General features: G+C 48.8%; 1 protein-coding gene and 1 long non-coding RNA gene across 2 annotated transcripts; one reads left to right on the top strand and one right to left on the bottom strand.

The window, feature by feature from the left end:
- Positions 1–1106: 1106 nt before the first annotated feature.
- Positions 1107–15041, top strand: LOC308178025. The gene is made up of 2 exons (XR_013939533.1): positions 1107–2120; positions 12389–15041. It is a non-coding gene; the product is annotated as an uncharacterized lncRNA (long non-coding RNA).
- On the bottom strand, positions 3961–9685 carry LOC308177984 (protocadherin gamma-A10-like). Its single transcript, XM_080555941.1, has one exon. The coding sequence runs from the start codon at positions 9600–9602 to the stop codon at positions 6945–6947; it is 2658 nt and encodes an 885-aa protein (XP_080412067.1). The 5' UTR covers positions 9603–9685; the 3' UTR covers positions 3961–6944.
- Positions 15042–15336: the final 295 nt, after the last annotated feature.

Genomic DNA, 15336 nt, shown 5'->3' with positions numbered 1-15336 from the left:
CCCACCATTCCAACAGCTTTTCCAATCTTTTTAGGGGTCTCTGCCACACTTATTTGCAGTTTAGACATTGGCAGTAAATGAGGCAAAAATGTGAAAATTACACAATTGAAGGACTTCATTGTCACTCCAGACATTTTCTGGTTTGATCTGCCCCAATATTATGTAGAATGAAATTGGAATGTACTTGCAACACTCAGGAGGACTATAAATATGTCTGAGGCTGTCTGGGGTGAAAATTAGAAGGGCCAAAGCCCAACTGGAGCTCAAGCTGACTACAGCTCTTAAAGGTAATGAAAATTATTTTATAAATACATAAACAAGAAAAGGAGGACCAAAGAGAATCTCCATCCTTTATTGGATGTGGGGGGAAAAGTAATGACAAGAGACAAGCTCCTTAATGCCTATTTTTTCATTAGTCTTTAGCAGCAAGACCAATTTTTCTCTGGGTATACCATGCCCTGATCAGAATCCCATCCCCTGAGCAGAATGAAGCCGTCATAGTCCACGAGGAAATGGTCAGTGAGCTGCTAAACTACTTAGACATATGCAAGTCTATGGGGCCAGAAGGGATCCACCTCAGGGTACTGAGGGAGCTGGCAAAAATGGTCACGAAGCCACTTTCCATCATTTATCTGAAGTCACAGCTATCTGGGGAGGTCCCAGTTGACTTGTGGCTAGCAAACGTGATGCCCATCTACAAGAATGGCCAGAAGGACATCTGAAAAACTACAGGCCTGTCAGTGCTGGGCAAGCTTGTGGAGCAGAACATTTTCAGTGCCATCACGTGGCAACCAGGTACTCAGGCTCAGTCAATGGGGCTTAATGAATGACGGGTCCTCCTTCATGAATCTGATCTCCTTCTGTACAAATTGACATACTAAGTGGATGAGGGAAAGGCTGTGGATCTGGTTTACCTTGACTTCAGTAAGGCTTTTGAACACTCTTTCCCACAACATTCTTCTGGAGAAAATGGCTGCTCATGGCTTGGATGAGTGTGCGCTTCACTGGCTTTAAAACTGGCATGTTAGTCAAGCCCAAAGAGTCTTGGTCAATAGCGTTAAATCCAACTGGAGGCTGGTCACAAGTGGATTCCCCCAGGGCTGAGTATCGGGGCTAGCTCTCTTCAATCTCACTTATCGATGATCTGGATGAGGGGATCGAGTGCACCCTCAGTACATTTTCAGACGACACCAAGTTAAGCACAAATGCTGATCTGCTCAAGAGTAGGAAGGCCCTGCAGATGGATCTGGATAGGCTGGACTGATAGGCCAAGGTCAGCAACATGTGGTTCAAAAAGGCTAAGTGATGGGTCCTTTGTTTGGGTCAGAGCAATTCCATGCAGTTCTACTGGCTGGGGGAAGAGTGACGGGAAAGCTGGCTGAATGAAAGGGATCTCTGCATATTGGTCAATAGCCAGCTGAATATGAGCCAGCAGTGTGCTCAGGTGGCCAAGAAAGACAACAGCATCCTGACTTGGATCAGAAATAGTCTGGCCAGCAGGATTAGGGAAGTGATTGTCCCTCTGTACCCATTTCTGGTGAGGCCACACATCAAATACTGTGTTCAGTTTTGGACCCCTCACGAGAGGAAGGATATCTAGGTCCTGAAGCAGATCCAAAGAAGGGCAATGGAGCTGTTGAATGGTCTAGAGAACAGGTCCTATTAGGAGTGGCTGAGGAAGTTTGGTCTGAAGAAAAGGAGGCTCCGGGCAGATCTTATCATGCACTATGATTACCTTACAGAAGGCTACAGCAAAGTGGGGATGGGCTTCTTCTCCCAAGAACCATGTGATAAAACTAAAGGAAATGGCCTCAGATTGTTCCAGGGGAGGTTTGCATTGGACATTTGGAAAAAAATTTATGCTGAAAGGGTTGTGAAGTATTCAAACAGGCTGCCCAGGGAAGTAGTTGAGTCAGCATCCTTGAGGGTCTTCAGAAAGCATGTAGATGTAGTCCTTAGTGACATGGTTTAATGGTAGACTTGGCACTGCTAGGATAAAGGTCGGGCTAGATGATGTAAGAGGTCTTTCCCAACCTAAATGATTCCAGGATTCTATGAATACAGCTGTGGTTGTAGAACGTGTCTGCTAGCAAAGCCACTTCCAGCTCCATTCCTGAGGGGTCAGTGTTCAAAGCATCCTCTTTACAACAAGAGACCTTCACACACGAAGAATTCTCAAACTACTCCCAACTGTTATGATTGCCTTCCCTCTTCATGACAGGCACAAGGACATCATCAAAGGACCAATCGCTCAGCACATTTCTTCACAACATGCACAAAGACTATACCATGGACAGCTCCAAAGACAATTTTCTTTTTGTCACATTATCATGACATAAAATGAACATTGTGAAGAGAAGAAATGATCTGCAACTAAGTTACACACATGGACATTTTCAAGCATTCATAGTAGTAGACGGAGTAAGGTTAATATTACGGAATGAATTCTGTGAAAGGCCCTCCCAAAGCTCACAATGAAAGCTCAGTAATGTTTTCTAGGCAGAAAACAGTGAGCAGACAAGTGCGTAAATCTCAGCTGTGTGGGAATGGAATAACTAAAAGAAGCAGAGAAAGGAGCATCTGTCCTTCTACTGCCCCTCACACGAAATTCCCCAAACATGTCACCTCAAACCTTTCACAACTTCTTTTTTTTTTTTCTTTTTTTTTTTTTACTTTTACCCTCAGAACTTGCAAATACATCTCACCACAGGAAAAGCTGAACAGACCGTTTCCCAATACCATGCACCACACACAACCACACCATCATGGTATACAAAGAAGGGAGGTAAATTTCTCTGCAAGTTTCTAAAGCATACTAAAGAGATAAGGGGAAAGACAGAGAGGAGCCTTTCTCCAACAAAGACTGGGTCATCCTAAATATATTTGTAAGGGAATGTCCCTGTTCTTTAAGAGCATGCATTCCTCCACAGAGACATACCTCTTTTACTATCTTCATGTTTAGAATAGAACCATGGAATAGAGCACACAAGCACACTCACATCTCTGGCCATCCACAAGAGTTCTAACTCTTAAAATACCCAGCTAGTAGCTTACATGGGCACGGCACGTGAATTCAAAAGACATTCTTCAACAAAGTGATGCTGCTACTGATAACCCAACCTACATGCACAGAAGAAACACCAGGAAAAGATAAAATCAGACCACTGGAAACTACAGATGCGAAGGACTTACCTATCACTCTATAGGCATTCTTCTTTGGTCCACACAAGCCTGATGCTCAATGAAATTCAAGTGATAGACCTGCAACACAGCTGCTCCCATAGCACCTCTGATAGCAAAGACACTTCCAGCGCTATTCTTGAGAGGTCAGCACTCAAATGTTATGTTGAGAGGTCAATGCCTCCAAACACACATACGAAAAATTCCTAATCTACACCCAGCGGTTATGACTGCCTTCCCTCTTCGTGACTGGCAAAAGGACATCATCAAAGGACCAACTGCCCAGCCCCTTTCTCCACAATATGCACAAAGACTTCACCATGGGCAGCTCGAAAGACAGTTTTCTTTTTATCATATTATCATGAGGTAATATTAATGGTCCCAAGATATAAATGATATGCAGCTAAGTTAGGCAAATGGCCATTTTTGAGCACTCATAGGAGTAGAGCATGTAAGGTAGACAGTAGGAAAAGATTTCCCCAGAAGGTCCTACTCAAGATTCAAACAGAGAAAAAAAATAACATTTCTACTGTGTAATTGAGCAGAGCTGTGTGCCTAATGGAATAACTACAACAAGCAGGGAGAGGGGTGTCTCTTTTTCCTACAGCTCCTCACACAGCGTTCTGCCAAAATGTCACCTCAATCATTTCACAACTTCAATGCTTTTCTTTCTGTTGTGGTTTAACCCAGCCAGCAGCTAAACACCACACAGCCATTCGCTCACCCTCCCCCCTCCCTCTCTGGGATGGGGGAGAGAAACGGGAAAGTGAAGCCGGTGAGTTGAGATAAAGACAGTTTATTAAGACAGGAATATAATAATAACAATAATAATAATAATAGTGATAATGATAATAGTATTAATAATAATAATGTGTACGAAACAAGTGATGCACAATGCAATTGCTCACCACCCGCTGACCGATGCCCAGCCTATCCCCGAGCAGCCGGCCCCCCACCCCGGCCAGCCACCCCTATATATTGTTTAGCATGACGTCAGATGGTATGGAATACCCCTTTGGCCAGTTTGGGTCAGCTGTCCTGGGTCTGTCCCCTCCCAGCTCCTGCTGCACCCCCAGCCTGCTCGCTGGCAGGACAGAGCGAGAAGCCAAAAAGTCCTTGGCCTGGTATAAACACTGCTCCGCAACAATTAAAACATCAGCATGTTATCAGCGCTCTTCTCATCCTAATCCAAAACATAGCACCCTACCAGCTACTATGAGGAAAAATTAACTCCATCCTAACTGGAACGAGGACACTTTCATCCTCAGAATTTGCAAGCACATCTCACCAAAGGATCAGTTCAAATGACAATTTCCTTATACAACACACCACAAACACACCATTGACAAGTATCACGAAGGGAGGTGTATTTCTGTTTAATCTTCAAAGCATACTCATGATCTAGGGGAAGGAGAGAGAGGAGCCATCCTCCACCACACACTGGGTCATCATGATTGTCTTTGGAGGGGAATGTCCCCCTCCTTGAAGCACATGCACTGCTCCACACATACATGCTTCTTCTACTAACATCAGTGGGTGCCTGGTGGGGAGCAGGCCTGAGGCGACGGCGGGGGGCGGGGTGATGGGAAGAAAAATGTGTTTTGTGTGCACCGATCACTGGGAATGAGGAAAGAACTCTTAGAAAAAAAGGCGTAAAAGTGCCCATATTTTTCAGAAAAGGGGAGAAGGGGAGGCTGCTTTCTTGGACTTGGTGTTTAGGGACATGGTTTAGTGGGTGACATTGGTAGTAGGGTGATGATTGGACTAGATGATCCTGAAGGTCTCTTCCAACCTTAATGATTCTATGACTCTATATTTACATCCACTCCCCAGAGACAAAAAATGGAAGAGAACACACCCTCACATCTCCAGCCTTCCACACAACCTCTAACTTGGATGAAATACCCACCTATTGCCTCATGGGAACAAGGCCCATGAACACATAGCACATTCCTCAACACAGCTGTGCTGCAACTGACAACTCAACTTAGACCCATAGACAAGAGACCAGGAAAAGATAAAATCAGAGAAGCAGCACAAGCAAGCATTCCAAGTGAAAGTGTGGAAGAGAAAATCATTTTTTCGGGCAGCAGGATCTTCTCTGTGGGCACCAAAATTCCTCCTCAGAGCACCAAGAAATCACTGAGGTCTTAAGCTGCAAGCAAGGCCCTGAATTGTTCATCTGGAATTCACTTGAAAAGGTTCACCAGTTCTCCTCAATTTGTCTATGATGTGGCCTGCTCATCTCCAATTAAAATAAAATTGCAAATATAAAGGCCTTAATATGGGACCCGTTTTCATGCCAAGTCTTGCAAGCAGTGGGGAGAGATTCAGTTTTACCTCCTGTTTCATTTCCCTCATACAAGAATTTGTCTTCAGGTATCTGAAAGAACCTTTAGAAAGGAGTTAAGGATTTCCTGCAGTACAACTCTGTTATTCTCAAATGCAAAATTCCTAACCTGAAACGGGAAATACAAAGCACAGACATCCTGGGAACAAACACCTAAAAACAGAATAATGACAAACTCTATGTCAAAATGTTACAACAGATGGCAGTGAATTAATGGTGATTCACACAGGAATTATAAGCTGTTACACACAGGCATCATCACTCTGCATGCACAGTTTTTCTGCAAAACATTTTATCATCAGGGAATTAGTTTCCTTTCATGGCAGAAAATCCAGGATAAAATGGTGCATAAATGCTGTGGGCCTTGCCACAGATTATGAAATCAAACCTTTCCCTGAATAGTTTCACTGCTGAGAAACATTCAAATCCAGCCACAAACCTTCCTAGCTACACATTCACAGCATTCACTTGCAACACAGTATTCATCTTCTAGCCATATGTAGGGAACTGGCAAGAGCATTTAATCTAGTGACATTTTAAGGAAACATGAAGATATCAAAGACTTTGTCCTGACTGCATTAAACATTCACACTGTGTGTGGAAACAGCTCCCCCAATCCTACTAGTTCTTCTAACAGATCTTCAAGAAGATCTTCTAACAGATCTTCAAGTCTTTTAAAGGGTTCTCTCACAGAAGAGCTCCAGTTTTTAGAAGGACAACAAACAAGGTAATAACGTGAAATCTGCGGGACATGAAAATGACTTTGCTCTTGCTCTTCAAACTTCATTATTTTATCCTGCCATACATTAGGCAGCATGAAGCAGAAAGGATGAATGCACATTGGCTCTGTTGCTATAGCATATGCCTGCTCACATAGTCTGTTCCATTCTTGAAAGGTCAATGTTCAAGCACTACTCTTTCCTCTGAGAGCCTGTCACACCCAGCACATACGTGGGAATCTCAAATGCAAGTCTTTTCATTCTCCTTCATCTCTACAACAGCCAAACAGACATCCTAAAAGGACCGATTGACTAGGCTATTATGCCTCCACATGCACAAGAACAGCAGCATGGATATTTCAACCAAAGCTAATGCAGCAAAAGAAAAGTTACTTAGAGTATATAGGAGAAGAGTATATTAGAGTATAGACGAGAGGAAGCCAAATGAAACACAGGGACACTAAGATTCTGTTTGAAGACAACCTCACAGTACTGATCAAGCACATGGCATATTGGGATGGTACATGTTAACCTCCTAATAATCTCAAGTGTACATTTACTTAGAATACTGAAGAACAAAAAGAAAATCTCCATGACACCAGTCAGGGGAAGAAACATGCAAAAACCTGAAAGTGCAGAAAAAAAAAAACCCAACAAAAAAACAGTTGAAGCAGATTTCCAGGCAAAACCCCCTCTCATCTCCAGCCTTCTACACCAGGTGTAAAACTGGCAGCAGACTCCGCACATGGCTCACCTGAGCGAGGGGCAGCCACCCACAACATGCTGCCCAGCGAAGCTGTGCCTTGCTCAGCAGCAAAACACACCGGCCGGGAAGAAGAGCGGGGAGGAAAAGGCAAGGAGCAGGAAGGGAGGCAAGCGCCGAGAGGGAGGGCATCGCGGTGTCCGGAGCGACTCACCGGGAGGGCGTCGGGCTGTGCGCCGCGGGCGCCGGCAGCGTCGTCCCCGAGCAGCGGCGCGGCCTTGTCGGGCGGCGGCCGGGCCGGGAGGGTGTTGCAGCAGCTGTCGGCCGCCCAGCGCCGCTGGCTCTTGCGCGAGTCGGCGGTGAGCGACACCTCGTGCGAGTAGGAGTGCAGGAAGGCGCGGACGCCGTCGATGCCCACGAAGTGCGAGGCCGGGACGCCGCGCAAGGCGCCGCTGGCCGGCGGCAGCAGCTGCGAGCGGCGCCAGCGCCGCAGGCGCAGCGCCAGCAGCAGCAGCAGGAAGGCGAGGAAGAGGCAGGACACGGCCGCCACGGCCAGCACCAGCCAGCGCGTCAGGCTGCCGGCGGGCTCGGCCGGCGCCGCCGCGCTGCCCAGCTCCGAGAGCAGCTCGGCCACGCTCTCGGCCAGCACCACCGTCAGCGTGGCCGTGGCCGACAGCGCCGGCCGGCCCTGGTCCTTCACCACCACCACCAGGCTGTGCCTGGGCGCGTCGCGGGCCAGCGGCGAGCGCGCCGTGCGCACCTCGCCGCTGTGCAGCCCCACGCGGAAGAGCCCCGGCTCCGTCGCCTTGGCCAGCTCGTAGGACAGCCACGCGTTCTGCCCCGCGTCCGCGTCCACCGCCACCACCTTGGCCACCAGCGCGCCGGGCTCCGCCGAGCGCGGCGCCAGCTCCACGCCCGTCCAGCCCGCGCCCGGAGCCGCCGCCGCCGCCGGCGGGTACAGCACCTGCGGCGCGTTGTCGTTCTCGTCCACGATCAGCAGCCGCACCGACACGTTGCTGCTCAGCGCCGGCGCGCCGCCGTCCTCCGCCCGCACCCACAGCCCCACCTCGCGCACCTCCTCGTAGTCGAACGAGCGCAGCGCGTACAGCGCGCCCGTCTCCGCCTGCACCGACACGTAGGACGAGAGCGGCGCGCCCCGCACACGCCCCTCCGCCAGCCGGTACCGCACGCGCGCGTTCTGCCCCCAGTCCGCGTCCCACGCGCGCACCGTCAGCACCAGCGCGCCCTCGGCGTTGTTCTCGGCCAGACGGGCGCTGTAGCGCGCCTCCGCGAACACCGGCGCGTTGTCGTTCACGTCCAGCACGCGCAGCGCCAGCACCGCGCTGCTCCGCAGCGACGGCGACCCGCCGTCCGCCGCCCGCACCGTCACGTTGTACTCCGACACCTCCTCCCGGTCCAGCTCCCGCGCCGTCACCACGCTGTAGTAGCTGCCCACCGAGCTCCGCAGGCGGAACGGCACGTCCCCGACCAGCGAGCACCGCACCTCGCCGTTGGCGCCCGAGTCTCGGTCCTGCACGTGCAGCAGGGCCACCACCGTCCCCGACGGCGCGTCCTCAGAGATCTCGCTCAGCGCCGACCTCACTGAAATCTCGGGCGCGTTATCGTTCGCGTCGGTCACCGAGATCGAGACTACAGCCGTGTCAGATAGGCCACCGCCGTCCCGTGCCTGCACTTGTAGTTCGTAGGAGTCGCCTTCCTCGAAGTCCAGGCTCCTCACCAGCGTGATCGATCCCGTCTCGGGATCCAGGTAGAATATCTTCGAAGCTTTCTCAGTTATTTTCTTCAACACGTATTTCACGTTCGCGTTAAGTCCCTCGTCGGCGTCGGTGGCCGTGAGGGTGAGGAGCGTGGAGCCAACGGGAACGTCCTCGGGCACGCGCACCGCGTACACCGCCTGGCTGAACACGGGCGCGTTGTCGTTGGCGTCCAGCACAGACACGCGGATGCGTGCCGTGCCCGTCCGCGCAGGCTCCCCGCCGTCGCTCGCCATCAGCACCAGCTCGTGAAACGCCGCCTCCTCCCGGTCCAGCGCCTTGGCCAGAACCAGCTCGGGACGCTTTGTGCCGTCGGCTCCCGCCTGCACGGACAGCGAGAAGTGCTCGTCGCCGCTCAGCTCGTAGCTCTGCAGGGAATTCACTCCCACGTCCGGGTCGTGAGCTTCGGCCAGAGGAAAACGCGACCCTGGAGCAGTCGTTTCGATCAGCGTTTCTTCAATCTGAACTTCGCTAAAGCTTGGCGTGTTGTCGTTAATGTCCGTGATTTCCACTTCGATCTCGTAAACTTTCATCTCGCCCTCCACGATCACCTCACAGCGCAGCACGCATCGCTGCATGCCCTCGCACAGCTGCTCTCGGTCTAGCCTCTCCGCCGTCACCAGGTGGCCGCTGTTCGCATGCAGAGCGAAATACCGCGTCCTATCTGCCGACACCACTCGGGCGCCGCGGTCGCGGAAAACCGCCAGCTGCAGCGCCAGGTCCTTGGCCACGTCGCCCACGAAAGAGCCCTTGGGCAGCTCCTCGGGCACCGAGTAGCGCAGCTGCCCCCACGCCGCCTCCCACGCCGCCACCAACACGCAGCACAGCAGCGCTCGCTGCCTCCGGCCCCAGCGCCCTCCTCTCGCCGCCCACATCTCCGCCACGGCCCCGCCGCCACCGGACGCCCGCCGACAGCTCCCCGCCGCCTCCCCGGCTCTTCGCCTGCGGCTCTGGATCAGACTCTCGCTCCGGCTCCTATTTCAGCTCTGGCCCCGGCTCCAGCCTCGCCGGCCTTCCGCCTCGCTGCAGCTCAGCTCTGCAGCGCGGAGCCGCTCGCAGCCCGCCCGGCCGCCGACACAGCGAGCGAGCGAGCCGGGCCGCAGCGGGCGGGGCTGGCTGCAGCGCTCCGCTCCTTCCTCTCCTCCGTGGTGAACAGCGGCGCCCGCAGCCGCCGCCCGGCACTGCACGCGCGGCTCACACCGAGCGCCGCCGCCCTGCATCTTCCGCGGAAACCTTCGGGTGCTGTGGACACGGCGCCACGGCACATTCCCCTGCGAAGCGGCCCGGGTCGGTCCGTTTGCATCCACAACACCTTGTCATCTTCGAGGAAAAGAGCGAATGCATTCTGGTCTTCAGGCCACTCATGAGAAGAGTGATGGTGGAGGGTTACTCTGGCTGTTTTCGCTCTACCGTATGGGAAGTAGAATTATTCGTATAAACTTGACCTCTGAACCCAGTACTGCAGGAGCAGCATGTCCTTCACGAATTTCAAATATTATTCTTGCCGTCCTCCCCTGATTGAAAGTTTCCTCAGCTTTCCAACAATGTATGACCATCTAAATTCAGTTTAGTTGTAATTTGTGCTGTTGTTTCAATGTCAACAAACGATATGAATCAGTGTAGCACGTATGAAAGGCTGCTGCAGCACTCTTAGGGAGGGAACAGCTGCCCCCCTCAGCTCTCTGAACAGGCTGTGCACGCGCTCCAGATCACTACTACTGACGAAACTAGTGGGGGCAGTCTCTGCTGATTAGTTTCCCCCACTAGAAATGCAGTCTTGGAGAACACAAAAGCTGAAGACCTGTTTTTGCTTCTGTTCACTTAAATGGATTTCCAGAAAAATGCCTACCCATACAACAGAAGAAAACCCCATGGCATTCTCTGTGAAGGTAGCAGAGACCCACAGAAAATTACTCCAGCACGTGCAAGACAAAAGCAGTACTTTGGATCAGTTATTAAACAGCTCTAAGTACATTCAGTTGAGAAAGAACAGGAACCAGCACTAAGCATCAATCATATCTTCATGAATCTGTCATGCAGAATTAGAGGATCTTGTTCTACACAGAAATTCACATTCATGGCTAATAGTTATTACATCATGATTTGGGTTCAGTTAGCTCTAGATTAGCATTTCCAGGGGACACCTGCTCCCACAGCACCCTTCTGCTCTTCTTTGCCTTCACCTTCATAAATGGTGGTGACTCCAGCTGCACCCTTTCACCTCAGAGACCTGTCCTACATAGGAACTTTTTGCCAAATACTTTATTCTCAGAGAAACTTCATTGCCTCTAAGGACAGGGACATGATGATCAGAACAGAAATGGCAAAGACCCTGGCACCAGTTATGACACCAAAGAATACCCTAGCCAAAGCCACATTGACCCAACTATTTTCCAGGCTCTAAATCTGCTTCAGATAGGAATGGGGAGCAGAATGAAGCCCTCATAATCCATGGGTAAATGGTCAGCAACCTGCTAAACCACTTAGGCATATGCAAGTCTATGGGTCCAGAAAGGATCCATCTGAAGAGAACCAACCAAAGTGCTCACCAAGACACTGTCCATCATTTAACAGAAGTCCTGGATATCCAGGAGGTTCGTGCCAACTGGCGGCTAGCAAATGTGTTGCCCATCTACAATATGGGTCGGGACCAGTTCTCTCCAGTATCATTATCAAAATCTGTATGAAGGGATCAAGTGCACCCTCAGTAAGTTTTCAGATGACACGAAGTTAGTCATGAGTGTTGGTCTGCTCAAGGATAGGAAGGCCCTGCAGATGGATCTGGATAGGCTGGACCAATGGGCTGAGGCCAGCAGTACATGGTACAACAAGGCTAAGTGACAGGACCTGTACTTGGGTCACAGCAATCCCATGCAGTGCTACAGGCTGGGGAAGACTGTCTGGAAAGTTGGCTGGCCGAAAAGGACTTCTGAGTATTGATCGATAGCTGGCTGAATATGAGCCAACAGTGTGCTCAGGTGGCCAAGAAAGACAACAGCATCCTGACTTGGATCAGAAATAGTCTGGCTAGCGGGACTAGGGAAGTGATTGTCCCTCTGTACCCATCTCCGTGAGGCCGCACCTCAAATGCTGAGTTCAGTTTTGGACCCCTCACTACAAGAATGTTATTCAGGTGCTGAAGCAGGTCCAAGGAAGGGCAACGAAGCCATTGAAGGGTCTAGAGAACAGGTCTTATTAGGAGTGGCTTACGGAGCTGGTGTTGTCTAGTCCTGGGAAAAGGAGGCTCAGGACAGATCTTACCATGCTCTGTGATTACCTTAGAAGGGGCTAGAACAAAGTGGGGATCGCCCTCTTCTCCCAAGAACCATGTGATAAAACTATAGTTAATGGCCTCAGACTGTTCCAGGGGAGGTTTACATTGGACATTAGGAAAAATTTCTTCCCTTAAAGGGTTGTAAAGTATTTGAACAGGCTGCCCAAGGAAGTAGTTGAGTCATCATCCTTGGAGGTCTTCAAAAAGCATGTAGATTTAGATCTTAGTGACATGGTTTAATGGTAGACTTGGCAGTGCTAGGTTAAGGGTTGACCTAGATGCTCTAAGAAGTCTTTTCCAACCTAAATGACTTCAGGATTCTATGAACACGGCTGTTTTCATAGTACATGTCTGCTAGGAAAGTCACCTCCAGCTCACTCTTGAGAGGTCAGTGTTCAAAGGCTCCTCTTTCCAATAAGAGACCTTCACACATGAAGATTTCCCAGACTACTCCCAGATGTTGTAATTGCCTTCCCTCTTCGTGACAGGCAGAAGGACATCCTCCAAGCACCAATCGCCCAGCGCATTTCTTCACAACACGCACAAGAACTACACCATAGACAGCTTGAAAGACATTTTTTCTTTTCATCACATTAACATGACATAATAAAAACATCGTGAAGATAATAAAGCATATTCAGCTAGGTTATACACATAGATATTTTTGAGTATTCATAGTAGTGAGGTAGCATGTGAGGTAGATAGTAGGAAATGAATTCCACAGAACGCTCTCCCAAAGATCCCAAAAAAGCTCAATAACATTTCTCAGGAAAAACTATTGAGCAGACAGACTTCAAAGTGTGTAAACCACAGCTATGTGTGGAATGAAATAACTAAAACTTGCATAGAATGGAGCATCTGTTCTTCTATAGCCCCTCACACAACGTTCCCCCAACATGTCACCTCACACCTTCCACAACTTCAATGCTTTTCTTTCACCCTCGAGAATTTGCAAGCACATCTCACCAAAGGACTAATTCAACAGACCATTTCCTTATAACATGCACTGCTCACAACCACACCATCAAGGCATACCAAGAAGGGAGATACATTTCTCTGCAAGTTTCTAAAGCATACTAAAGAGGTAAGGGGAAAGACAGAGAGGATTCATTCTCCAACAGAGACAGGGTCGTTGTAAATATATTCGTAAGGGAATGTCCCTCTCCTTTAAGAGCATAAGCTGCTCCACACAGACATGTCTCTTTTACTAATATCACATTTACATCCACTCCCCAGATGAAAAAAAAAATGGAGAACACACAAACACTCTGACATTTCCAGCCTTCCACACAAGCTCTATCTCTGTTGAAATACTCTGCCAGTGGTTTACATGAGCAAGGCCCATGAACACATAAAACATTCCTCAACACAGCTATGCTGTTACTAGGTGGTACTACTTGGACTAGGTGATCTTGGAGATCTCTTCCAACCTAGATGATTCTGTGATTCTGTGATAACTTAACTGACACATAGACAAAAGACCAGGAAAAGATAATATCAGAGAAGCAGCACAGGGAAGCACCCAAAGAGAAAGCATGGTAGAGAAACACACCGGGAGGCTGTCACAGAGTTTTCTGGAGGCGCAAAATATCCTCTCTAAGGGACCTGAAAATCAAGGAGGTCTTTCTCGCAACTACGCATTGTAAGAAAAATGCATCAGCTCAATTTTTCTATGATGTAATCCACTCATCTGCAATGAATATGAAACTGTAAAGGCCTAAACATGGGACCCTTTCTTATGCTACTTCTTGTGAGCAATGAAGAGAGATTCAGTTTTACCTTGTGTTTCATTTTTGTCACACATAATGTTCTATCTTCTCCAGAATGTCAAACACTGCCAAGGGGATTCCATTCAGTGACATCAAAAGGAATGATAACACAGCTGTAAATATTCAATCTCTGTATGGAATCAGCTACCCCAGCCCCACAATTCTTGTGGATCCTCCAGTCTTTTAAAGATTCTCTGCCATATTGAGGCTTAGTTTAGACAGTAATGATGAAAGAGGAAAAAACAGGAAAACTACAGAAGTGAAGGACTTCACTATAATTCTACAGGCATTTTTCTTTGGGCTGCCCAAGCATTATGCTTAATGAGATTCAAGTGATGGAACTGCAACACAGCTGCTCTCATCACATGTGTCTGTTAGCAAAGACACTTCCAGAACCATTCCTGAGATGTCAGTGTTCAAAGATTATGATGAGAAATCAAAGCCTCCAAGGCCACTACACACATGAAATATTCCCAGACTACTCCTAACTATTATGATTCCCTTCCTTCTTCATTACATCCAGAAGGACATCATCAAAGGATCAGTGGCCTAGCCTTTTTCTCCACAACGGGCATGAAGACTACACCATGGACAGCTCCAAAGACAATTTTTTTTTTTCACCACATTATCATGGTATAAGATAAGCACTGTGAAGAGAATAAATGATATGCAGCTAAAGGGACATTTCTGAGTATTCAGAGTAGAAGGGCATGTAAGGTAGATAGTAGGGAATTAATTCCCTGGAAGGTCCTCCTGAAGCTCCCAACACAGGAAAAATCGCAATTCTAATGCTAAATCTACTCATCAGGAAGATTTCAACGTACATGAACCATGGCTGTGTGCCTAATGGAACAATCGCAAGCTGGGAGAGAAACGTCTGTTCTTCTACAGCACCTCATAAAGAGTTTACTTACTGTTTCCTCTCAAACCTTCCACATCTTCGATACATTTCTTTCACCCTCCGAATTTCCAAGCATGTCTCACCAAAGGAAAAATGAGCAGACCATTTCCCAACACCACTCACTGTGTAAAACCACACCATCAAGGTATACCAAGAAGGGAGGTGCGTTACTCAAAAATTTTCTAAAACACAGCGAAGGTCTAAGAAAAAAGAGAGAGGAGCCATCCTCCAGCAGAAACTGGTTCATCGGGATTGTCTTTGGAGGAGAATCTCCCCCTCCTTTAAGCATATGCAGTACTCCACACATACATGCTTCTTCCACTAACATCATGTTTACATCCATTCCTGAGAAAGAAAAAAAAAGTAAGAAGAGAATGCACAAGTACACTCATATCTCCATCCTTCTACACAGCTCTAACTCTGATGAAATACCCAGACAGCGGTTTCCTTGAGCAAGGCCCATGAACACGTAACACATTCCTCAAGAAGGCTATGCTGCTACTGAGAACTCAACCAACACACAAACAAAACACAAGGAAAAGACCAAATCAGACAAGCAGCACAAGGAAGCATTCAAAGAGAAATTGTGACAGATAAAATCACCAGGCATGTGGCAGTCTTCTCTCTGCACAGAAAAATGCCTACCTAGATCACCAAGAAATCAC

The sequence above is a fragment of the Anser brachyrhynchus genome, assembly GCF_964034855.1.
Source record: "Anser brachyrhynchus genome assembly, chromosome: 14".
Taxonomy (NCBI): Eukaryota; Metazoa; Chordata; class Aves; order Anseriformes; family Anatidae; genus Anser; species Anser brachyrhynchus.
The sequence above is the reverse complement of the archived record's forward strand: the minus strand, read 5'-3'. Positions and strand labels throughout refer to the sequence as shown.

Bases quoted from the DNA above. Each gene is read 5' to 3' on its own strand.
- LOC308177984 (XM_080555941.1), bottom strand. From the start codon at position 9,602: ATGTGGGCGGCGAGAGGAGGGCGCTGGGGCCGGAGGCAGCGAGCGCTG.